We start from the raw sequence: 26302 nt of genomic DNA on the forward strand, positions 1-26302 counted from the left end.
TCTTCCTATTTTGGGAAAGTGGTCTCAGACTTTTGGACCATACAATATATAATATCAGCATATTAACAGGCTTTAGGATGATAGACATTTATGTAACATATGTGTATAATATATTATAACAATATAAGCATACATAAATACACATTTGTATGGGGTAGACGTATATGTCAATATATGAAATTATTCCACATTTTTAATAAGTTCCATATATAATTTTTACATACCTGCTTTTATTTTATATTTACATAAATAACATACATGGAAATTCATTACATATACATATATTACATTTTGTGTGTAGGGGAAACCATGATGTAAACAGTGCAGGTTTCAAACTATTCAAAAATCTTCTTTGAAAATGTTTTATGCAGAAGGAAATTGATTTAATGTGTTTGCTAGAGCTCAAGGTTACACACACTGTGTTTTGGTGAGAACCAGTGACTGTAAACTCCGCTGGGTACCTCTAAGATGTCTGGGTACTGTATATAATCTGAACAGACACCTGCCTGCCAGACTGAAACATGTACTTTACGTGGTCATATTGGGGAAACTAAAGATAATCATGAAAGGGTCTTTGTGCTTTAAGGTGACCTGATAGTATTTATTTACTTTGCGTTTATATTTAGCAGCAGAGCCTGACTGAAGTCTCATACTCTGACATTATCAAGCATGTCTCATGATGTAAGTGACCCTCTGCCTCCCTGTCCACAGGCTGGCTGACCTTATGGAGCAGCACCAGGAGGAGCTGGCCACCATCGAATCCATCGACTCCGGAGCCGTTTACACACTGGCCCTCAAGACTCACGTGGGCATGTCCATCCAGACCTTCCGCTACTTTGCTGGCTGGTGTGACAAGATCCAAGTAAGAAATGAGCTTTTAAAGGTCATAAGATGAGATGAACGTTTGATGACTGCTAATGATAGCACTATATGGCTACTAAGCGATAGAATCAAAATAAATGACGTCCTCTTTCCACAGGGCAGCACCATCCCCATCAACCAGGCCAGACCCAATCGTAACCTCACCTTCACCAAGAAGGAACCAATCGGGTGAGAATGAGTCGCTTACATGTCTGTGTGATTAAACACAAACATGTTGTTGAACCCATGTTGAGTAGATAGGAAACCATGACATTACATATGTTATTTGAGATTTCATGAATAGACACGCCTGGACACGACCTTCGCTTTGCTGTAAAACAGTAACTGACTAGAATCTAACCCTATGCTGGGAATGGGCGCTGCTCTGTGGCTGCCCAGTGTTCCGGTCAAATGCACAGGATGCGTTTCTCTACATGGATCGATAAAGATTCATATAATTTGTATCACTCACCTAGTTTTTATGTCCTGAGTAAATAAATGTTGAGCAGAAGCAAAATGCAAGTTATTCTACCTGCCAATTGTATAAATGTGCTGATGACATGGTGCCAGCTGGTCGTAAACAGTCAGAGGACACAGTTAATCAGTCACATATTTCCACTACATTGGTGAGTTGACCAAGTGGTGTGAAGACGGTGCCCTGGATATTAACCAAAATAAGACTAAGGAGCCAGTTATTAGGACACTCCACTGTGCCTGTCATTATTTTCCACCTGTTCTGTTTCAGCCTGTCGAAGTGGTAGAACGGTTCAAATATTTAGAAACTTTTTTGAATGCACTTTAAGTTTCACAGCAAACACTGAACACATGATTTAAAAAAATCAATGCAGCGCTTTTAACTGATCAGGAAATTGTAGTCATGTGACATAAGAGCTTTTTAGAGGCTGTTTACAGAGGTCTCGTGGGAAGTGTTTAATATGTGCACATGGTGTGGGCAGCTGGGGGTCTAAGAACAAAAACAGACAGAGCAGGATTACAAACACGGCCAGTAACTTTACTGGGAAAGAGCAGGAACAACTGGAGTGTGTATACAGAAACCAGGTGAAACTGCTCCACAAACTGATCCTGTTCATCCGCTTTTTAAAGACTTCACTAAACAGGGAAACGCTGTAACAACCAAGAACAGTTACAGAAAGTCCTTTATACTAAATGCAATAACTTTGTTGAACTCAGAAGCATCATTCACACTGAAATCATGTCTGTTATTGTTGTCTGTACTGTGCATTTTGTGCTAATTTTATTATCGTATTTACTGTGTCACAAAGATGTGATGATGTGTTTTAACCAGCCTGTGGAGCCAAAGGCAAATTTCCACATTTGTGAACAATAAAGATTATTGTTATTATTATTATTAAATGCTATAGAACACCTTAACTTAAACGTATGAGCACTTAAAGCCATTCCCTTGAATCTCAATTTGTTTCCCATATAAGGTAAATACAAAGATGAGGAGAGAAAGAGGACTGAGTCTTTAGTAAAAGCCCTCCCTTTTTTTTTTCTCTCAGAGTGTGTGCCATCGTGATTCCCTGGAACTACCCTCTGATGATGCTGGCCTGGAAGACAGCAGCCTGCCTGGCAGCTGGAAACACAGTGGTCCTCAAACCTGCTCAGGTCAGCCTCCACTCTGGCCGTCAGACTATTTTCGTACAGGACTGAATGAAAAAGGCTGTGCAGTCTGCAGTGATACTGTTGACACAAGTCAGAGCCGCATATTGAGGCACATTGTTTTCTGGTTGTCTGTCTCATTCTTGTGGACACGACATCTCAGTAACACCTCGACAGATTTTCTTTAAATTTGTCACAAATGTTCACTTGGACAGTGGTTCCCAACATGTGGTCCGTGCCCCACTAGGTGGGGCCGCGAAGGTATTGCAAGTGGGCCGTCAAATCATTTGGAAAACAGTAAAGTTTTGTTGAAAAACGTTACCTAATTATAAAAAAATAAAAATCTAAATATTAAATTTAAATGTCTTAAAATTAAATGATCATTAACAGCTTTAAAAATGTTTAAAAACCTCCTTTCATTGGTTTTTTCCACTGTGATAAGCCAGTGGTAGAAGCCGGCTTGGACCACATCGTATACTTGCATTGTTACGGGGTCCAGTGTGGGCCACCAACATTTTTGAGATTTTCAAGTGGGCCATGAGTCATTAAAGGTTGGGAACCACTGGATTAGATTTTGGTGGTCTAAGGTCAAAGTTCAAGGTCACAGTGATCTCACGTTCTCGTGAATACAATATATTTCATCACTTCTGACACACTGTGACCTCACTAGGTTATGTTTGTCTCCAGGTGACTCCACTGACGGCTCTGAAGTTTGCTGAGTTGGCAGCAAGAGCAGGACTGCCCAAAGGTGTCATCAATATTCTGCCTGGGTCAGGTAGGAACATCCTTGTTTCTTGTTTTATGGTAGATAATCCCCAGAATAACCGAGCGCTTTTTAAACAAGCAGCTTTTCGCCCGAGGCTGAGCCATGTGCGCTGTTAGTAAACTCATGCTTTTCTTTTAAGGTGCTCTGGTGGGTCAGCGTCTGTCTGACCATCCTGACGTCCGTAAACTGGGCTTCACGGGTTCCACTGAGATCGGTAAACACATCATGAAGAGGTGAGTGAACCACATTTACAAAACCTGATCCAAACTGAATTAAACTTTGCTGCTCATCTTCGTGTATGTTTGTTATTATTCATCTGAAGCTGTGCAGTTAGTAACGTAAAGAAAGTCTCTCTGGAGCTCGGAGGGAAATCCCCACTCATCATCTTCAGTGACTGTGACATGGACAAGGCTGTGCGCATGGTAAGAGGTTTTTGTCATATTGCTCACATTTAAAAACTACAGTGTTTAACCTTTTTTCTAATATTTTGTTCTTTGGAGTTATTTTTTTTTAACTCCAAAGCACATCTTAACGTAGAGAGGTTCTGTCAAAAGCTTTTCTGACCCACAGTCATCGAATAGCATTTATGATTGAACTTCACCCTTCTATCCAATCAGATAAGGCCAAAGTTAAGGGTGCACAGCTGGCAGTCAGTAATACACTTCTGGACCCGTATTCACAAAGCATCTTAAAGCTAAAAGTAGCTCTTAACTTCACGATTTAGGAGAAACTCCTAAAAATAATGGGCGTGTATGATGTCGGGTCTGAGCGCATTTATTGTTTGATGAATAGCTTGCCTTACAAACGGCTTGGAGATCTCCAAGTTGTCAGCATTGCAAAGTTACAGTTTCCCTGTTGCCAAGTAACACAGCGTTGCCAAACACTTAGTTTCCGCACTGATCGGGTTGTTTCAGTTGGAGATGTTACTGCATCCCTCACAAACTCCACAGCGATCATTATTCCCGATCATTATTAGGTTGTCAGTGTTCAGTTGTCCTGGAAGCAGACATTAAAGTCGATCATGTTAGCACGAAAAGAAGCTGTCCCCATGTCGTCGCTCCACCCACGACCCAAATGTAGATTCATTCAGTAAGTAATAAGCTTGTAGTTAACGCCATGAGTAACCAGCGTTACACTATCAGCTGCTGGAAGATGTCGCTGTGGCTGACGCACATGATTCCTGCATTCGCAGAGTAGGTTGAGGATGGGGCAGGAAGAGGAAGTGGAGAGGTCGTCTTGTGCTAGTGCCAGCTTGATTTCGAGACCTTAAATATTGCAGCATTAAATGGTTACAGAGTTAAAAGTACTGTGTTGATGTGTGTGTACTCCAGGGCATGAGCTCCGTCTTCTTCAACAAGGGAGAGAACTGCATCGCGGCGGGCAGACTGTTCGTGGAGGACACCATTCATGACCAGTTTGTTAAGAGAGTGGTATGTGTCTTTTTATCTAACACTGCTGAGGTCTTATAATTCACATTTTTCCCCACACCACTGACAAGCAAAAAGCTTCCTAGAGACAATCTCATTGCGTATGAATCCTTCAACTGCAAATTTGCCTCTAATGCCAACACAATAAGTACATTCTGAGGTGGTTTTCATGAGCTTCACCACAGCATGTAGCCATACAGAAATGTAATATCTGACATATATATGAAAATATAAGTTTACAATGAAATACCCATAGTAAAATTTTTATATGAACATATATTAAAAATATCTATGTGATGAATTTTATATATATTTAATTTATATATACAAGTTCATTAAAAAACATACATATAAAAGTTCTATATGCTTATACTGTAATTTTTTTCTTATGAACTGTGAAGATAAATGTATTTTATATTAATGAAAAAAATACAAAACACGTTTATCTAGGAAAGTGTTCTCAGACTTTTGGACCTAATAATACGATCATTCAGCTTGATTGGTTAATTTTGATTAGTAAAATGCCCACCCAAAGCACATATGATCGATTTTTATTATTCTTTCAATTTATACAGGAGGCATCATTGTATTTCCTTTTGTTTGTAATCTTATTATTTTATGTTCTAATGTGAAGACCTTTGTGTCTTTTATCTCAGGTTGAGGAGGTGAAGAAGATGAAGACTGGCGATCCACTGGACCGCGCCACTGACCACGGTCCTCAGAACCACAAAGCCCACTTGGACAAACTGGTGGAGTATTGTCAGACCGGTGTGAAGGAGGGAGCCACCCTGATCTGTGGGGGCAAACAGATCCAGCGACCAGGTAAGACAACAGAAGACACTGGATGAGATGGATGAGTTTGACTGGTCTATATACGATGTGTGTCTCATTATATCTTTCCTTCCAGGTTTCTTCTTTGAACCCACAGTGTTCACTGACGTACAAGACCACATGTACATTGCCATAGAGGAGTCGTTCGGCCCCGTCATGATCATTTCCAAGTTCAAGGGCGGGTAAGGCTATAACTCAAGCTTACGTCTCACTTTGATATGACTCGTATCCTCATCCCCGCCATCTGCTGGCGTCTTGGTGTTTGGTCCGACAGCAACTTAAATATTGAGCAGCACACAACAAAACTTGTGCAGTCAGAAATCTATCCAAAATTCAATCTGTTTTATCTTTTAAAGACCGTTTTACAAGCTTTTATCTCCTCACACCTCGAGTACTGCAGCAGCCTCTTCACCTGCCTCAACCAAACATCTGTCAGTCAGCTCCAGACTGAACAGAACTCAGCTACAGACTATTAACAGGATCCAGGAGAAGGGACCACATCACACCGGTTTTAGCCGCTTGGCTCCCAGTAGTGATTTTAAGATCCTGCTAGACTGTTAAAGCTCTTCATGGACTCTCTCCATGTTATATATCTGACCTCTGATGAACCAGCTCGTAGCCTGAGCCTATATATTTTTTGGTTTTATTGATTTTTCCTGATCACCCTCTTGCTGGTGACGCTGCCTCTGGTTTATTTGCACTCAAACACTTTATTTGTATTTCTGATTGGCTTGTTTTAACTGTTGCCTTATATGACCTCTATGTTTTATCATGCTGCCTTGTGTGAAGCACTTTGTAACCTGGGTTTAGAAAAGTGCTCTGAAAATAAAGATTATTATATCATTATTATTATTATTTGCTTGTTTTAAGACGTCATAAGACTAGCCTCGAGTCTTTTCTTCTCTGTTCTGCCCCCCCCCCCCGTCTCCACCCTGTCTCCCTGTCTCAGTGAGGTGGATGATGTCCTGAGAAGGGCCAATGCTACAGAGTACGGCCTGGCGTCAGGCGTTTTCACTCGGGACATCAGCAAAGCTCTGTACGTCAGTGAAAGGCTCAACGCCGGCACAGTTTTTGTCAACACCTACAACAAAACGGATGTGGCCTCGCCTTTCGGAGGCTTTAAACAGTCTGGTTTTGGCAAAGACCTGGGTAAGAAAAACTGCTGCTGTTGATCTGTAGCTGTGGTTCTGTTCATTTATGAGTAACACTTTATATTTGCCTTCAGTCATTAGTCATTAGTTTATGATGAACTAATCCTTCCGAAAACATTGATATACATTTGTAGATGGTTAGTAAGCGCTGTGTTGTCACGAATGTGTTGTAAGTCATCGATAAACTTTTAGTCAATGAGACAATCATAAACAAATCATTAGTAAATGATCAATAAGTTATTCACTTGTAAGTTGTTCAAAGATTAATCTGTTGTAAGTCTATAGTAACGGTATCTCTACACGCATCGGTTAATCAAATGATGAACAAATAATAAGTAAATGATCAAAATATAATTTGTTGACTCATCGTTAATTACTTGTAAGTTAGCCCATTACAAGCACAAAAAACAATGATGATCAAGGTATTATTAAATGAACACTGAAGGATTTGTCTTGAAGTGAACAGACATTTATACATGAGTAACAGTTAGTGTGGTAAACACTGAGCAGGTGGGTCAGAGGTAAATACAGTGACTGGTTCTGTGTGGAGCCGGTGGGATCTGGCCATGAAGTGAACGTCTGAAGCAGTTCTGACCTGCCAGTGAAGCTCGTCTCATGTAGGTGAACAGGGTCAAAACTGCAGTGTTCCTCACCTGTAAGAAATGTAAACACATGGCTAAATCATTCACAAAGCTTTCTGCATCCCCCTAATCTAAAGTGTAAACTGTTGTCTATGTATAAATGTGTAACATAGAAAACTTCCACTGCGCCTCAGCTGTTGCAAAGGAAATGTAAATGTATAATTCAGCCCTTCACTAATCATATGCAGAGCTTTGTGTAGACCATTAAGTTGCAAAACAACCTATAGATCATTTTTTCAAACCGTTCTCTGTAGCTGGTTTTTATCTATTCTGACCAACGTTATTATAAAGTGTTACCCAGTTATGTGTTGTAATAGAATTTGTATTTCAAACAAGGGAAAGGAAATATAAATAAATTTAGGTCATAGTTTTAGTCACACTGTTAATGCAGTTAATTATTACAGTGAGCTCATCATTCAGAGGGCGCAGTATGTTTATTAATGTTGATAATGTGGTTGGTTACTGTGACCATGGTTGATTAAATGTCACCTGTGTGCTACCTGACTTGATTAATTTCCATACTTACTGTCAGTCTCTCTGTTACACCAACAGGACAAGAGGCTCTCAATGAATACCTGAAGACAAAGGCAGTGACCATTGAGTATTGAGCTGCATCACAGCAGACAGGAAGCACTGAGGACATCAGCTTCCTGCATGCTGTGACTTCTGCATGGACACTGGCAGAAGAGACACGTAGAGAGATGCACGGGGCCACGTGGAGTGATGTCATCAGCTCAGACCTGCAGTCATGCCCCAAGAGTAGTGACTACTGACTGTTATACTTAGAGCCTTAACATGCACTAACACCTTCATTCTGTCTGAGTCCTCTCAAAAGCACACACCTGAGCTTTGTTGTAATAAATATTGTCCTGAAATATGGAAATGATGTGTTTGTAGGTAGCTCAGGTAACTTCTGACACTGTTTTGTTATCAGTGTGTTTGAGGTACAAGATACCTAAAATGGAAACAGATCAAATAATTCATTTCTAATATGGCTTACATTAGGTCAGAAAAGTCTTAAGATATATAACATTTCTATTCATTTTTGGTTATCAATGAAAACTACTGAGCACCCCGCCCCCCTGCTGTGGACCTCTTTATTGCTGTTGTTGTTGTGTATCTTTTTCATGATGCATTTTTAAAGGAATAGGTTTAACACTTTGGAAAATGCACTTTCTTAACTCCTCATACCTGTACGCCAAATACAAAGCTGTAGCCAGGAGACAGTTAGCTTAGCGTGAAGACTGGAAACAAGAGAAAGCAGCCAACCTGGCTCTTCTAAAAGATAAAAAAAAATCCTTCTGCCAACAACTCTAAAGTTCATCATCATGTGGTGTCGTGTTTTATTTGTACAAAAACTGACATGTAAAAACGATAAGCTGTGGTCTAAGGCAGTGGTCCTGAACCACCGGGCCATGGACTGGTACCAAGTCATGGCATATAATATAATTTATAATAATTATTAATAATTATTATTATTATGAGATAGGCTATTTATGCAGTAATTACAGACCTTGTACTTAAACTTGTTGCAGTGTGGTGAGAAAAATATTCACTATTCAAACTAATTATCATTATGCAACAAAACTGTATAACAAAATTACAGTTGTGAGTGTGAAGCAAACAGTCAAGCAGAGATGGGTACGTATTGGTGGAGGGTTTGAGGGGTTTCCTGTTATTGCCAGCAGTTCTCTGATGTGCTTAAAGCTGCTCATGTCCAGGGAGTGGATCCTCTTGTCTCTTCCTATTGTCAGTGTGATCATTTTATTGTGTGTGTGGGGGGGGGGGGCAGCTCCTGAGTCCATGGACAAACTGAACTTCCCCATCACGACCTACTTAATGAACAACAGTAGTAAGTGCAGGGCTCACAGACGCCACTTAAATGCTTTTAATGTGAAGCTGCAGCTGTTTGCATCAGCACAGAATATCAGCAGATACTTATTTCTTAATACTGCAAATATATAAATATTGCATTACTCTCATCAGTGGGCCACAGGCTTTGTCACCATTATTTTACCTCATTCAGTGACTTAAAAATCTTTGAGATAACTTGATTATAGGGAACACACTCATACTAGCACATACACAAATACACACCTAGACATAAGAAGTGGCGGCTCTAGCTTGTATGGTGCCCTGGACAAACATCCCCTTACAATAGTAGTAAATACCAATTATATACAACCATAAAAAACAAAATAAAGTAACAAAAATAGAAAGGAAAGGAGGAAAGAATAGAAAGGATTAACACACTGAAGAGAACCTAATTATTACACTGTTGCACACTTCAAACAAGATGCATGCACTTTAAATTGCACAATTGTCATCTACACATTAAAAAAATGAAAGTACAGGGATGGACCTAACGATGTACAAAGTGTTTGTTGCTCCAGCTGTACTCTAGCAGGGTACAACACTGTACATTGGTACATTTTTGTACCTTCTTGTCTGTACCTGTAAAAGACCATTTCTATACCCCTAGTGACAAAAATGTACCTTTATGTCCTGGTACAAATATATACCTGGAGAGGTACAGAATTCACACCTTATGAGGTACAGTTAGAGCGACGTGCCATTTTGTGTCTGTTTGTGACAAAACATACCCCTATATTCAGAGACTAAATCATTTACAATTATTCAACCAACCAAAAACTCTAATTTCAATGTATTGTTCTGATAGAGCTGATTTGTCCTAAAAAAAAAAGCAGTTTTTCAACATGAAGCTGAACCATAAGACCTTAGGAGCCATTTAGTGCAACCAAGCAAAATTTCACATCTTGGCTTCACACACAAAACAAGTTTAGTAAAAAGTAGTAGTAGTAAAAAGTACACTTACAAAATCCTAACTCACATTCAGGTTTCGATTCAATCCATTCACATGGACAGTCACTTTTATTATTAGAAGACCTAAATACAAAGCTGTGCTCACGTTTTCTAAAAGGATGGAACTGGGGGAAAAATTGACTGGCAACCACCGGTGATATTAAAATTTGTCCAAAATGTTGAGTCGACTTCAGACTGGCACACGCCTACTCCATCTACTTTCACCACACTGTACCCTGCTCCAGTAATCGTCCATAATTTGTATGGTTGGAGAGGTTGTAGCAGGGTATGCCTACATAAAAGAAAACATGCAAAATAACATATATATATATATATATATATATATATTATATATATATATATATATATATAATATATATATATATGTGTGATGTATAATATATATAGTAATATATATATATATATACATATACATATACATACTCAAATACATTATATATATATATACACATTATATATATATATACACACATATATATATATAATGTATATATATATATATATAATGTATTTGAGTACATGCAGACAAATATACATACAAATAAAATAGACAATCAAATTACTAAATTGCACGAATCCTTCACATCCCATTCCATCCCACCTAATTATTACACAATTATATTTATTATTTGATTTCACACAACCCAGAGAGACGATGTGTCTGTGAGACTACAGGTCTGTATGCACAGATCCACCCTCTCCCAGCACCTCTGAGAGTGACAGGAGACCTTCTCAGCAAGCAGAAGCCTGCACGGACCAAATCCGCCATTGGACATGAGCTGTCTATATGTCTCTACCTCTGTATAAACATTAATGGATATCGTTTAATTATTGTTTATTCCCAGGGCTCGTGCTCCTCCTCAGCAGAGCACCACACTGTGGTCTGGACTGCGCTCTGCTGGACAGCAGGTGAATCGACCATCACGACAACATCTTTTACAGTCATTAAGAAAAGCGGTGCCGGTCGTTGATTTCAGCAGTGATCACAGCCTGAATTCAGCCTGAACAGCCCACCAGCTCGTGTCATTGGTGCCTTCTGTAAACTGGGATGGGCACAATCCTGCAGGAGCGGGCGCCACAACAGTGTGTGGAGAGGGTTTTCATCAGGGAGAGGGAATGGAAGAAGAAGGCGCTGTGGACCAACAACAGGCCTAATGTGGCCAGGTACCGTCACCTACTGTTGTTTTTATGGTTTGATGATGGCGGGAACAGAGATGTCCCTCCGTTCTCTGTACGGCCAGTTTCACTGTGGACTCAGCGGCTCGTCGTTCGTGTCTCACCGCACTTTGATCTCTAAACGTTGTGTATTTGTGCTTTATTTGTGTAATCAAAAAAAAAGATACCGTCGTGTCGGCGGCCACCGGAAACCGTGGAGCATCTTATTGCTTCTATATTTCATCTGTATTTTCTTATGATCGTTATTTAGGTCAGTGGTTGTGTTTCATTCCTAATATATTTTTTTTCAAGCAACAAAATGGGAAGGCGGCAGTCACAAAGGAAGCCACAGCAGCCACAGCACACGTTCCCCAGCCAAGAGAATAATAATGAGAGAGTAAGTTCAGTTTCTTTTATCAAGCCTCAATTAATTAGAACGCTCCTATGATTAGCATGTGTGCATGCATGTGGAGGTATATTACCTTGTAAGTTATTTTTTAAAATTTTTTTAGTTACTTGTTTGTTTTTATTTATTGATTTGTTTTGATTGTTTTATGTATTTTAACGTATGCATATCACTCAACTTATTTTTTATTCTTGTCTATAATCACTTCAACTTATATGCATAACTCAATATTTAAATGTTTTTATTTTTAATTTTACTGAGACTGTTGTGTTATTTGGGGTGGGGGGTGGGGGGGGTCTTAAGAATGTTTGAATGTTCTGTTTAATCTCTAAAATGAACAAAAGCCAATAAACAAAGTATTGATAAAAGTTGATAAAACACCTAGCTGGATAATTACTCATCTCTCAAGCAGAATTAGCGAGTATTTGTTTAGTTCAGCTTTTCAAATGTGATGATTAGCTGCTTTTCTCATTTTTATATATTGAATAACTTTGAGTTTTGTATAAGAAGCCTTCCATAGGCCAAAAGTGAAAACTTCACTTGCACATACATACTGTAATTGCCACCATCGGCATCGCACAGCACCATGCAACCCAGCAGCTTCCAGCTCAACAGGGAACTCTCAAATTCTGTCACCCAGTCTGCTCAACACAACACGCACCAGTATTTTAAAAGGCTTTGCAGACAGAAGGGTGGGGTTACATAACTTCTGTGTGTGGTTAATGGGATGACAGTGATTTGCAGGTGAGGCAGGGTATTAGACCTGTGATGAAATGTTCAAGTATACATGTATGTGTAAGTAAAGTATTCAGTTTTGGCCTAGGAGGCTTCTCATAGTTTTGAACTATTGGTCGATAAAAACAAAACATTTAAAGCTTATCTGCTCTCCACACAATTCATAGACCAAAAGATTAATCAATAAAATGATCATTAGGTCCAGCTTTAGTTTAAGTGTTGAGAGAATGAACATGTAATAAGTTGAAAATATGTGCAGGTATACAGTAACAGTGTCTCTCTGCAATCACAGAGGCTGCAGCAAAGAAGAAAGCACAAGCCTCACACGCCCCTGACTAAACGCAGCAATACTTGTCAACACAGGTGAGACTGCTGTTTGTGCAAATGTTATGTCATTCTTTGTTGTCTGATTGTTAAGATTATACAGTCTTCTTTTCTTTCTAGTGCTCAGGGAACCTCAGAGTCAAACTCCCATCCACGGCCCTCTGCAGAGGACAGGATGGAGCCAAAGGTGCAACCGGCTGCTCAGCGCTTTGCCCACAGAGAACAGAAGCACACAGGAGTCAGAGGGAGCAGACACACAGCAGCCTTTTCCTGCCACCATCTGTCTGACTCAAGCCACAATCTGCTGGAGAGACACTCCCCTAAGCTGGAGGAAGCTAGTCTGAGCGGCCATGGAGAAGGGGACAGTGACACTGACTTGTCTGAGTCGGAGAGACTTCCTGTGTTGTCCTCTGGTCGGGTTCCTCCGCAGCTCGAGCTAAGGCCAGACGTCATCGAGGCTGAAGACCGCTCCACTCGCAGCCATAGGCCCAGAGGACAGGGCCGTCCTGGCTTTGACTTTCCAGACTTCCTTCCTCCACCTTTTAACTCCTGGAGCCTCACTCAGCTGGCTGTCTTCTACAACATGGAGGGCCTGGGGGCCCCTCGGCCCAGGCCAGTGGGGTCTTTGGAAAGGTACCTGGAGAGGCTGCTGCAGCTGGAGTGGCGTCAGATCCAGACTGTCCAGGAGGAGAGTGGGAAGTCAGCTGTGTCAGATGTTGTATCCAGCTACCACAGATCACCAGCTGCTGCCTCATCACGCCTCAGCTCCCCAAAGTGTATCCTCCAGTGTCAGCGTGCCTTCCCCCTCACCTTCCTCTCTTCCCTGGCCAGTCACTCTACCCTGCTCTCCGGCTGTGCCTGCACTCTGTACCGCATCCGCCACTCAGCCTGCAGCACGTCATGCTGCCGCTCCACCCACAGCCACACTCGTCAGTCTAGACTGAGTCCCATGCTGGAGCGCAGGGGGCCCATGTCACTCCCCAAAAGGAGCTACAGTGAGAGCCGGGTGCACTCCTCAGACAGGAGCACAGTGTCCCAGGCTCAGAGATTCAGCAGCCCTGTGAGGGCCAACAGCCACCTGAGGAGGATGCAAGCCTCAGGCAACATCCGCAACCCGGGTCAAGGTGCTAACACCAAGCCTCATTCCACTGCCAGGGACTCGAGTGTTGGGGCTGAGAAGGACTGTTTGGGAGCACGGGGGGACGTGATGGACTACAGGACAGGGGGGTTTCGGAAAAGGAGTGGCTCAGAGCAGAGGAGAAGAGGAGGAGTAGAAAGACAACAAAATGGATCAGAGAAAAGACGGAGTGGTTCTGAGTGCAGAAGAGGAGGAAGTGAGCGAAGGAGAACAGCTGAGTTTAAGGAACGAGAAATAAAACCAGATGCTGTCACTGCAATAATGGACAATTTACACGGGTCCAGTTATTCTCCTGATAACAGGCCAAACAGGCCCAAACAGGTTGAATTTGTTTGATATCAGCAATTTGGGTACTGTAAGTAGGTGTAATCTGTGCGCCACAGCTGCAATCATCACTTTTGAGATTTGATTATGAATCTATATTTTCAGATTGTTGAAGTGTGTTTCACTTTTTCCATCAGCGAATGTGATGTTTTGCAATATTTTTCTAGTCTCAGCTAATTATAGTTGCATCATTATGTTTAATCCAGTGCTGTTGAGTTAAATAAGCAGATCCTGCAGTGGATTTTTACATGCACTGTTGATTATACATAAATCTTATGCGCATGTGGATATTTATATAAATACTCATTTTGTTTCTTTCTGGCTGCAGTGCAACAGCGGAGCTGAACGTGAATGTCACTGACTGACTGAGTGATGAAGTTACACCATTGTTCGTTGCTCTTTCCAAATGATTTGGAGCAAACAAGCATTGTTGCCAATTTAGCGCCTTTGTTGCTAGATTTCCCAACTTATTTTTAAATAGCACCATGTGACAAATCTAGTGACTTTTTTGGACAAACCTCAGCTACTTTCTGTAGAAGAGAGTCGTCAGTGTTGCCCTGCGAGTGCGAGGTCGAGCTTTCCCTCCACAGACACGCCTCTTTATACTGATCACACGGCAGCTGATGTGAATGAGGTTCTAACTCTCTCTGAGTGATCATTTTATGAGTAAATACAGCCAAAATCACAGCACAGTCTTTGTCTTTAACTTGTGTGCTTGGTGGTTTTGTCAAGACGTTATAAAATCAGGATTTTAGCAGAAGCTTGGAAGTGACTTCTGTTTAACATGTAGTTTTAATGAGCCACGTTTCAGTCACTATCTCAAACTTGTTCCATTGTCATGACAACAGAAACGGAAAAACATGTCAGTGAGAACAGCTTTATTGTGAATTCAGCTTTATTAAAATACTGTATATGTCCGCAGAGAGGAGGAGAGAACAGATAAAGAGCTGAATCCATCTGATACTAAGCAGAAGGAAAATAGCCTACAATGCCGTATAACCATACACTAGGTCTTAACCCAGTAAGCCTTCGTCAGCACAATATATTATGTATATGTTTGTATGAAATATTTTTCAACACTACCAGTTTTACAATCACTCTTGTTTTCGTCTGTCAACAAAAAGAAAAGCATCATAAAAGTTATTAAAGCCTGACGCTTCCAACTCTAACTAACTTTTTTATGCCTCCGCACCGGAGACAGCCAGGTATATTGTTTTTGGGTTGACCATCTGTATATACGTACGTATGTACATCTGTCCTATTCTCAGTAGGACTCAAGGCTGAACTGATCAGATTTTGGTGATCAAAGGTCAAAGGTCAAGGTCAGTGTGACCCCATAAAACACTTTTTAGCCATAACTCAAGACTTCACACAGCAATGAACAATTTTACACAAATAGTTTTTTTTATATGACTGGAGAAACAGGGATGTAACCTGAAACTAGTCTGAGTGGTGGAGGGATACAACCGCGAGGCTAGTGCGTAACCCACCTGAGTCTCTGACAGAATTGTCTACAGGCAAGTTGCATTGTGCGTAACATAGGTGCCATGCTTCAACAAGGAAGAAGAATGCAAGGATTCACAATAATAATAATATTTGATACTATTTTTCCTGTCCATCATGAGTCCAACAAAGTTATGGTGCAATGCTAAATTGTTGGACTACTCTTAATAAAATGCTTCACACTGCCATGGTTGTCATAGTGATTGTCTGCATGATGTGTCTGTCATGGGTCTGTGGAGTACAGCTTCATCTAGGAGCGAGCAGATACGCTCTGAAAATGGCAGTTCTGCTGAATCAAAACAAAATTACAGACAACTGTAATTATCATTTGGTGTCAGTGACAAGCTGAATTACTGTATTATATGTGTGACTTATTTGTAGATAGTGTAGATACTATATACCAACCTCTTTTCCAGCACCTGTTTTGAAAGTTTTGAAAGAACTATTCAGAATTGTCCTGATAGGAAGTTTCCCCTAATACTGTCCTTACCCTTGAAGACTTTTCTTGTAAAAATGAAACATGAAATACTAAAGCGGAACATAAACCTCACATATGTGTCAGGTCCTGCAAACATAAACTGGGCTAACTACAAAAGGTACAATGGAGTATTAGGGCCACATTGAGGAGAAAAAAATCTACGAAGTCATAATATTACGAGAATTATGTTATAATTTTGAGAATAACATAATAGTTCAAGAAAATAGTCATAATATAATGAGAATAAGGTGGCAATTTTACAAGGAAAAAAAGTCATAATATGAGAATAAAGTGGTAATTTTAGGTTGTGTCTTGTCTTAGAAGGTAAATATCAGAAGCTTTAAAATGAGGAACGTTAAGCATCCTGTGAAGTTCTACTTTTCACAAATAAGAAGCAGCTCAGGCGGCCACTGACTGTACTTCATCCCGTTTCATTAGTTGATTGTAATATTCCTAAAAACATTTATTTCTCTCGAAATTTTACATTTTAATTCTTGTAATATTACAACATTATTCTATTAATATTACGACCTCTTTCTTGAAATATTATGAGTTTATGGGGCACTTAAAATCCCCATACTTGACAGTAGAAATGGCTTTTTTAAAAGTTTTTCAACAAACTTGTGTTTTAATTTGAAAATCTGTTGTCTTTCTTTGACATTATTAAACTAAAATGGTCAAACCCCGCGGATGGGGATGGGGATGGGGATGGAAGGACCTAAATGTATTTTTACCTGTATTGTGTGGGGAACTATTATTACGCGCTTCCCTTGAGGTCTTCCTGTATCCCGTCCAGTTGCTGTTTCAGACCGGACGTATTTTTACAGCGACACCGCCACCGCCACCGCCACCATGGACGCCGTATCCCAGCGTGTTTTGGAGTATATGATAGAAGTTGAGGAAGCAGCGGAGGATGTCCTCACCACTAAGCAACAGGTAGATAAATACTCTGTAACAACAAGATGGATGTTATATGCAGAGTACGGATGGATACATCAGCTAACAGAGCTAACTGACAGTGTTAGCAGCTAAGCTAGCAGCTAAGCTAACAGTTTTACCGTCTCGCGTGAAATGAGTAAACCTAGCCCGGACAGTGGTGTGGTAGCTCTGTGTTACTGGGAGGTGAATAACACTACAGCCCTATAGTTATGTCAATACTGCAAATATTAGTGATTAATATTATGTGTTAGGATTTGTGTTATGATTTGAAGGGGTAGGCTTGATCTATGAACTATCCTCAAGACAGAAAATGTAATTCCTCACGGAACTTTTCTTTAATCGATCTTTCCAAGTCTGAATCTAAATATTGAGGTTTCAGTGTTTCAGTGTTTACTGAAAGTGATCACCTATTAAGTCCTGTCCCTTATAAAGGATGGAAAACGAATATATATCTGTGGAATGGATCACAAGTGAGGAAACAAACAAAAAAAGATAAATATGATGAAAATAAAAATACCTTATGTATCATGTATGTATAACAGTTAATGTACAAAGTAAACTAACAGTGCTTTACAGAAAAGAGAAAAAGCAAATAGTAAAGGCGAAATGCAAATAACGAACAGACCATGAAGATAAACAATGGTATTAAACACAGGAGATTAAAAGTTAAAAAGAAGAGAATGTAAATTACAAGGATGTAAAGGTAAAACTTTGAGAAACATTAAGTATGCATAAAAGCTTTTTCATTAAAGAATGTTTTAAGAAGGGATTCATTACAGTTGCAGATGTGGCCTATCTTATCCCAGTCTCTGGAGTATATTAAGCATGGTCATGTCTGCACAAACTAGCAAAGTGCAAAATACTTGCAGGCCTTAATTTGCATGCATATTCTTCACACTGCGTTTATAATGTTAATAGATCTAATGATCTTTTTGAGGATTTTTGCCCAGTCCAACACTTCATTTTATTATTTCATTCCTGGGCATTTTTGTGACTTTTTATGCCAGCGAGTAGAGAGATGAGAGGAGAAGAGCAACAGAGAGATGCTACATAAGGACTAAATTTAGTCCTCAGATGTGCTACAGTATCAGATGGGCTACAGTATCAGAGATGACAGTGTTTCATATGATATCTAATATAGGTTTGTATTTTGATATACAACAGCACCAGACATTTCAAATAATGCTACCTGACAATATTTCATTGATATTCCCACTCAATCACTGTAGGCTGATGAAATTGCATTTGAATGAAATAAAACTACTGTGTTACTGTCAAACTGACTGTTTTAATCATCAATCCAAAAACTTGATATCAGCTTGTTCTTACTTTTTCATATTCCACAATGAAGAAGCACATTGATGTTGTAACATCATATCCTGTGTAATGTGGAGAGATCGTTTTCTCTGTCGCTGTTTCAGATTGTGGACCTGGACACAAAGAGGAACAAGAACAGAGAGGCCCTGAACGCACTGAAAACGGAAATGTCAGATTCAGGTGAGTGGCGCTTCATCACAAGATGTCGACACGGAGGAGAGAAGTGTTGAAATTCAAGTGCATCCTGTTTGAGTCACAGTTGTTAACGGACACTCATTGACATCCATTGGCTTAGGTTATGTAAACACTGATTACAGTAATTTTACAGTGGGAACAGCAGTTTGATATCTTGATATGAATCGGGTGTATAGTTGTAATACTGGTTGTAGATGCCCTGTACATGACTTGAGATTTACCACTGCTGTCATTTGCAGAGAAAGTGAAGGTTTGCTTTGGAACCATGTTCATCAAATTTCCCAAATCAAAGACAAGAGAGATGATTCAGAAAGGTAAGAATGACCAGTTAATATCTAAATATATTTTGCTCCACCATAAAACTGAGTGGATATAGTTTTACTCATACAGATGTACAAATGTTTGGGCACCCTTGCGAAATTCCATGTGTACTTCTTCACATAGATTAAAACATGTATGAGAGGAACATTAAAGAAAGGCTCACTTGTCATGTCTGCTGGCTGCAGAGGTTGTATTTACTTATTTGCACTTGCAGTGAAAACCTTTTGCATACAGTTACATTGTTGCTAAATGTGATCTGTGTTGGTCTTTGTTCATCCATAGACCAGGAGCAGCTGGAAAAGGAGATCAACGACCTTCGCAAAGGACTGAAAGCAAAGGTCAATCATCTCAATGAGATCCAAGGTATGAAGAGCATTTGGTCTGTTCAGTTGGCTACTTGCAGCTTTAGCCTTGTAAACGGGATATCTCAATAATACCTTCAGGGATTTTCTTCAAATTTGGCACAGATGTCCACTAAGGCTCAAGGCTGAACTGATTAGATTTTGGTGGTCGAAGGTCAAGGTAACAGTGACCTCACAAAACATGGTTTTGGCCTCTTGAATGTGGTATCTCAAGACCAACTTGAGGAAATTGTTTAGATTTGGCACAAACATTCACTTGGACTCTGACTTTGGTGGACACGACATGAAGTGATAACATTTTATATCCAAAAGGTCAAAGGTCAACTTTACTGCGAATCCATCAATGTTCGGTTCACTTTTGAGTTTGTTAGGTTTGATTAAATCCAAGGTAGCCATGATGTGTCTTTCAGCTCTATTAGTCGTATTTCTGGAAAGTCTATGGCCACTTTTAAAGCTGTAGATGGTTGTGTTGTTTTGGCTCACAGTGTATTGTACAGTTGTGTCTGTTTCTTTATCTAGGCGATTACTAAAATGGCGATTACAAGGAATCAATTTGCAGCATGTATTTGTCAGAGTCTCTGAAGATGAGTTACAGGCTTCTTGCTTTGGATTATTTTAGCCTTAAACCAGGGCTGTTAATCTTTTGACATTAACTCCTTAATCTTTGGACGCATGAAAGTAACAAGCTGAGAAATGTCATTACTTGTGAAATATTTCTGCAGTCTCCGTAGAAGGAATGTCTGGTCTTTGTGTTTCTACAGAAAGCAAACTGTTTTTGAAAGATATGGGATTGATGCAGACATGTTATTAAACTCTGAATGTTTCCCAGTGATTCAGTTGCAAAAAAACAAAACTACGAGCTATGTGGACAGTTGTTGGGAGAGGGAGTATGAACTGAGTCCAGTGTGTTCAGTGAGATGGCTGAGGAGGGACAGGGCCTGGGAATCATTGGATAATCCATAATTTGTTTGTACAGAAAAAACGTTTTTGGTGTCAGAATCAAAAAAATGAAAAAGCAACCAGTTTTTAGCAGCTCCTTTTTATCATTTTTGTTTGAAACCAAAAACCGAATTCACCTGGTTTTATTTTATTTTTAAACCAAAAACAAAAAATAATATTCATGATATTCATTTTTTGTTTCCAAAGAAAAACTGAGAAAATTGAAAAAATAAAAATGTTTTGTTTTTTTGCAAATTCATTTTTTTCATTTCTTATTTAGCAGAGACGGTAGATTGGTGGACAGACAGCAAGAGGAAGAGATGTGTAAAAAAGTCTAAACAAAAGACAGACAGACAGAGAGATAGAGCCACACCCACACACACACACACCCACACACACACACACACACACAAAAAGGACTTGCACTTATATAGCGATTTTCTAGTCTTGCTGACCACTCAAAACGCTTTACAATACTTACACATTCACCCATACACTCACACATTCATACATCTCACTCATACACTGATGGAACAGCCATCAGGGGCAAAGTGGGGTTCAGTATCTTGCCCAAGGCCACTTCGACATGTGGCCTGGAGGAGCCGGGGATCGAACCACGACCTGCTCTCCCTCCTGAGCCACAGCCGCCCCAAATAGACCATGTGATTTTGTTTTTTGGTTTAGAATTAAACATCAATTAAACCCCAATGAATTTTTTTTTTCTTTTTGGTTTGAAACAAATAATGGTAAAAGGACTTGCCAAAAACCAAAAAATGGTTTTGTTTTTGATACAAAGATTTATGTTTTTTTTTTACATTTTTAAATTACAAGTGAATTATGGATTATCTGATGATGACCAGACCAGACAAGCAGGGCTTTCAATTCAATAATCATTCCTCTGGTGAAACAGTTGGAAAAAGGGAGGTCCTTCATGGCATCAGTCCCAATAACATCCAATGCAAGTGGAAACGTTTTAATTGTTATCATTTTGTGAACAGTACACCCTCAGGACTTCATGATAGCTGCAGTCAAACTGGACTTCCACCACATGCAGTCCTCTGAAAAGTTTCTTTCTGTTTGTTTCCAGGTAAACCTGAGCTGAGAGGATACAACCTGTCTCCTCTGTCCACTGATGAAATCAAAGCTATGAACAACCTTTTAAAGAGATGACATCACATCTGCGAAACACTTAAGAGCTAAGAGCCTCACCTGCCACTACAGTACTATGATGATGATATCCTGTGGATGATCTGATGGCAGTAAATTGTCATGCAGAAAGACAACAATATCCATACAGCAGACCTCTTCAAACCTGCCATCCAGACATTTTGCAGGTTTATTCAAACATCGTATTCTCAGTGTAGAAGACACAAAAAGAAAATTTAAGGTTGGTCAGGTTCAGGCCGTTATTCAATGCTGTAACTCAGGACGGAGAGATTGTAACCGTATTTCCTGTAACTTGGCGGGTGAGTGGAGGGATACAACCAGGAGGAGGTGATTCTAGTTTTTTGTTGAAATGCCCATTGCTCTGTGAACAGTACGCCTGAATAGCAGGAACTGACATCCTGTATAGTTTGGGGTCCAGTGAAAAATCAGATGAAGCCATGTAGTTGGTTCATGGTCACAAGATGGCAGTAGAGTGAAGGTGTACAACAAAACATTGAGCCTTGAGTCACCATCTGCCTCCACAGCCTCGCAGCTAGTTTTCAGATTCTCTGGGAGTGTTGCTGCTCTGCTTTATAATGAACTATGTGACACACACCACAGCTGTGGCTTTGAAATTCAGCCAAATCCCAAGCCTTTAGCAAATCATCAATGTAGCAAACACATTGAAGATTTGCTAAATTGCAGCAAATATGTGTATTGTGTAAGAAGACAGTGTTTTCAGCGTGTGACAATGATGGATTTTGATTGAATAAATGTATTTATATCTTAATCATTTATGGCTGATTTGCATTTTCTGTACAGCCAATGTGCTTCAGTTTTTGTTTTTCTTGTCTCTGTGTACATTTTTTTTTTTAAAGGAGACATACCGTACATCCCTAGTCACAATCTGGGTCATAAACAACCACTGCGCTCTCACGAATGACAATAAGCTGCAAATAGGTGTATTGCGGTATAATATCTCATACTGAAATGCCACTGAGCATGAGAAGACATGAATAGCCTGAGGCAATGAAAGAAAGGGAGGGACACTCAACAGTCACATTGTAGGTATGTTTGTAGGTTGCTTGTGTGTGTGGAGGTGGAGGTGGAGGTGGTGGTGGTGGTGCTAGTAGTTTTGGTTCGGTCTCAGACTTTGGTTGCGTGCCACCACTCTCAGACCTGGAACCAGCTCAGAGTGATGAATTCATGAGTCAAAGGATGGGAACCTGCTGAATGTCTCAAATACTAGATAATTATTCCAAACAAGACGTGCTACAGTGCTATGTTAAGAAGGTGACACACTCACACTCCTACATTTGTCCTCCCCCCTGGGAAACTATAAATCAAGAAGTTATAAAATGATTGATTGTGCAGTGATGTTGTTCGCCTCCACTTGACAACAAGAGTAAAAGAGTAACATTAATCACACCCAAGAGGAGTGAAGATAAATCCATGAACTATGTGTAGGCCTAGTTGGTTTGACAGCGTAGACTGGAGATGTATTTGTAATCGTACCTTAAATACAATGACATATTAATCACAGTTTGAAGGTCAGACACCTGCATGTGTGCCAGAAAGCAGTCATATTGCTGCAACAGTTGGATTAACAAGATGTATTATGAACACATCCAACAGCTGTCACTTTTTGGGAGGGAACTTTAATTTCTCTACTATTGATTACAAAATTCAAACTGTAAAAAACTACTCGCATGGAGAGGTTTCCAGTTTGCCTTGGCATGCCAACTATGAGTGTTTGTGTGTGTGTGGCCATGGTTCCTTCCTGCTCCAAGACTGAATTGTTTAATGGCTTTCTTGAGAAAAGATCTCATTTAGCTGTCATTCACATGTCATCCCAACCTCACACAGATGGAGTAATGATTTACTGTAATTTATTGACTGTTTCTGAAACCTCAGAATATATACTGTTGCAGAGCTGCAGGGGTAAATGTGAACTCGAACCATGAGGAAATAAGTAGAGTCTGATTTTGACAGACATGGCTGACTGCTGTGTCAGTTCACTTGAGTGGAGGAGACTTCAGTACACATTAGTTAGTAAAAGGGTGTAAAGTGAGATGTTTAGCTCCATATTATATCCTACAGAGTTACATTACTTGCTTTTCCCAGTAATGTCAGTCTAGTTCAGTAATGTCAGTACACCCAAATAACCAAAAAGACACATTTACTCACGGAGTGGTAAGAACAGAATTTACGCACACTCAAGAGCTTCTTACGTACATTTGAGTGCTGACATGATTGAGCAAAATAACTGGTTATTGTGTTTTCTTCTGTTCTACAGTTATATAATTATGTAATAATTATAAATAATATATTATTTAAATTACAATAATACAATGTCATTTTTAATATTCAAAAAAATAACTTGTTGTTTTACATAGTATTACGGTCCTTTAAAGTAAATGAGCACTACATTAACACTTACCCGCTTGTTTGCGGCTCACCTCCTGCAGCAGTACCTCCACTTCAGAACTACTAAAGTTCCTTTTGCGTTTTGATTCCGGTGCTCCGTCTTGAGATTTTTGTTTTGGCAGTTTCTCAACTTTCCCATTGTCTCTAGATTTAAAGACTTGTGTTCAAACATACTGGGTATAAACCTGTATCAGGTCTGGACCATGTATGGATGCCCCTCTTGTTACAGGCAGTCTACCAAGCTGGTTTCCCAGCTGCCCAGGAACTGTAGGGAAGAGGAGGAGAGCTTCCAATACACTGAGCCTCTCCTCCATTGCAGCAAATAAACTAATTTCATTACATGTATCATTATTACTAAAGGAGGCAGAGGAATAACTAAATATAAGACACACAGAGCAGAGAGAGCAGGAGAGAGGGAGGGAGAGAGAGAAGTCATCGGTAACGAGGCTTCGTACTAACGACTATGACCAACTCTACATATCAAACAGCGGGCGTTAGACATAAAGACCTGCCTCTAATAAAAGTCTGTTACGTTCTGGAGTTTTTTAACTATTGTGGATCCAGATGGAGGCTGTGCTCTGTGTGAGGAACTGAATAAGAAAGATCGTCCGTATCTTCTAACTTTCTCTCTGATCATGTTACAGTAAACACAGCTGAAATCACAGCTCAGTCTTTGTCTTTCATTTATGTGTTTATTTGTGATTTTGTCAGACGATGTTGCAGTTACAAAACCAGGATTTGACCGTAGGTGGTCCAGACAGATCCTAGGTTTAGACCCTAAATATTTGTACATGAACAATGGGTCACTTATCTATGTGTAGTCTGTAATGTGTTGTGGTTTTCCTCAGTTTTCAGCTGCCTTCTGAATAAACAGATAAAGTGATTAGTTATGAGCTACTTTTCTTAGCACCAAACAGCAGACAGACAGAGTCAGAAACTAGCTAGTGTGCACTGTGGATTTTAACAGCTAAAAAGCTGTTAAAAAGTTGGATCAGATATTCTGTTATCTAGAGATAACAGGATAAAAAAATATTATGTTATGTCGAGATAACGGAATAATTATGTTATTATTTTCTCAAGATAATGGAATAATTGTCCTCTTATCTCAAGAAAACAAAGCTCTGTTATCTCGAGATAATGGGGTAAACTAAATATTTGTCAAATCAAAAGCCTCAAACCGGGAAACTGTACGCAACGTTAATTTGATGTCACAAAGTGATGTCCCTTTCCATATATTTTCTCAACTTCTGTAGAATATGGACTTACATATCTCAACTTCACATCAATGGTGCTCGATGTTTGCTGGAGGTGTAAACAGGTCATTGTTTGCTAACATGTTAGCCATATCATCATCATAAAGTCAAAATACTTCAAATGTATAATTTTTAGCTTGCTGAGGAAAAAAACGATAAATACTGCAGTGTGGTTTGTTTTGTTGTTATCATACTAGAACACGTGCTAGCCTGGTATCATGGTATCACATTAGCGCTGGCATTGAAAAATTGCTTCTGCCAGTATATCAGTACAATGGTGCCTGTGGTTTTTACAGACATAAAAATGACCTTAAAAAATCTACAGCGATGTCTCCTTCTGGGAACAGCGCCCTACTTACTTTCAATAATCAACAGATGTCACTTTTAATACATTTTCATTCAGAACCATTTCCTGCCCAAGTAAAACCTGTTTATTTCTTTTTAAGTATTTTCTTTACTGTTGTTGTCTTTGCCAGCAGTCTGTTTCTGACTAACCTTCTGACCCTTTCAGCAGTTTCCAACACATTTAGACAAACATGTCCCACGTGAAGCAATAATTGGATGATGAAAGCTGTGTAATACAACATTTCCTGGCCAGACAACAACCCAGGTTAGTTACACAGATGCTGATATGGGTACTGCCTGTTGCTGGCTCTACAGAGCTGTCATTACATAGTATGTTTCAACATGTAAGTTCAATCCCTACATGTCACATTCCCGGTGTACATGTACTGCATAGGGAATATAGGTTGTGCGTAAGTGAGGTACAGATATATTTTCTGTGAATTCATACATCAGTTGTGTTTATAGCCCTTTATTTGTCTCAGTTATGTACCACACATGTACCGTACATTCTGAACCGTTTCCTCCAGTTCATCCCTCACAAAGAGGACAGCATTATCTCATCATATATCATTTATTTTGTTCATGTCACACATACATTGATGTGTGGTTGTTGCTTTGGTAAGTCTTAAATTTTACTCGTCTCTTATTTAAAGTTTTTGCGTCAGTGTTTCAACAACCAAACAAGCCTCACAGGGATCGTTTATTCATTTTATCTTATCTTGTAATGACATGTAACTATATGATCAAATGGAGTGTAACTGTGTACTGTTCCCCTCCCAGCTGAGTTTGGTATGAGGCTGCAGCTCTGTAGCTTTACTGGAATGTGTGATGTCGGGGCAGTGAAAGCCCGC

General features: G+C 39.7%; 3 protein-coding genes across 3 annotated transcripts in view; all 3 read left to right on the forward strand.

Annotated features, from left to right (window-relative positions):
* The window catches only part of LOC111221548 (cytosolic 10-formyltetrahydrofolate dehydrogenase-like), a 28092-nt gene extending 19715 nt beyond the window's left edge, over nt 1-8377 (forward strand). Inside the window, exons 13-23 of the mRNA XM_022744988.1 lie at nt 712-862; nt 980-1050; nt 2385-2490; nt 3172-3259; nt 3390-3483; nt 3573-3672; nt 4582-4680; nt 5334-5499; nt 5585-5690; nt 6458-6657; nt 7853-8377. Of these exons, the coding sequence (XP_022600709.1) occupies nt 712-862; nt 980-1050; nt 2385-2490; nt 3172-3259; nt 3390-3483; nt 3573-3672; nt 4582-4680; nt 5334-5499; nt 5585-5690; nt 6458-6657; nt 7853-7908 (1237 nt within the window). The 3' untranslated portion in view covers nt 7909-8377. The remainder of the gene's footprint in view (nt 1-711; nt 863-979; nt 1051-2384; nt 2491-3171; nt 3260-3389; nt 3484-3572; nt 3673-4581; nt 4681-5333; nt 5500-5584; nt 5691-6457; nt 6658-7852) is intronic.
* Nucleotides 8378-11192: 2815 nt separating this feature from the next.
* LOC111221574 lies at nt 11193-15090 on the forward strand. The gene is made up of 4 exons (XM_022745026.1): nt 11193-11308; nt 11612-11696; nt 12733-12803; nt 12885-15090. The coding sequence occupies exons 1-4, from the start codon at nt 11193-11195 to the stop codon at nt 14236-14238; spliced, it is 1626 nt and encodes a 541-aa protein (XP_022600747.1). The 3' UTR covers nt 14239-15090.
* Nucleotides 15091-17042: 1952 nt separating this feature from the next.
* Nucleotides 17043-22191, forward strand: pdrg1 (p53 and DNA damage regulated 1). The gene is made up of 5 exons (XM_022745449.1): nt 17043-17143; nt 18568-18643; nt 18898-18972; nt 19262-19342; nt 21368-22191. Exons 1-5 carry the CDS (start codon nt 17060-17062, stop codon nt 21448-21450), a joined length of 399 nt encoding a protein of 132 aa, XP_022601170.1. The 5' UTR covers nt 17043-17059; the 3' UTR covers nt 21451-22191.
* The last annotated feature ends 4111 nt before the right edge of the window (nt 22192-26302 follow it).

The sequence above is a fragment of the Seriola dumerili genome, unplaced genomic scaffold (genome assembly GCF_002260705.1).
Source record: "Seriola dumerili isolate Sdu_G_001 unplaced genomic scaffold, Sdu_1.0 BDQW01000088.1, whole genome shotgun sequence".
Classification (NCBI taxonomy): domain Eukaryota; kingdom Metazoa; phylum Chordata; class Actinopteri; order Carangiformes; family Carangidae; genus Seriola; species Seriola dumerili.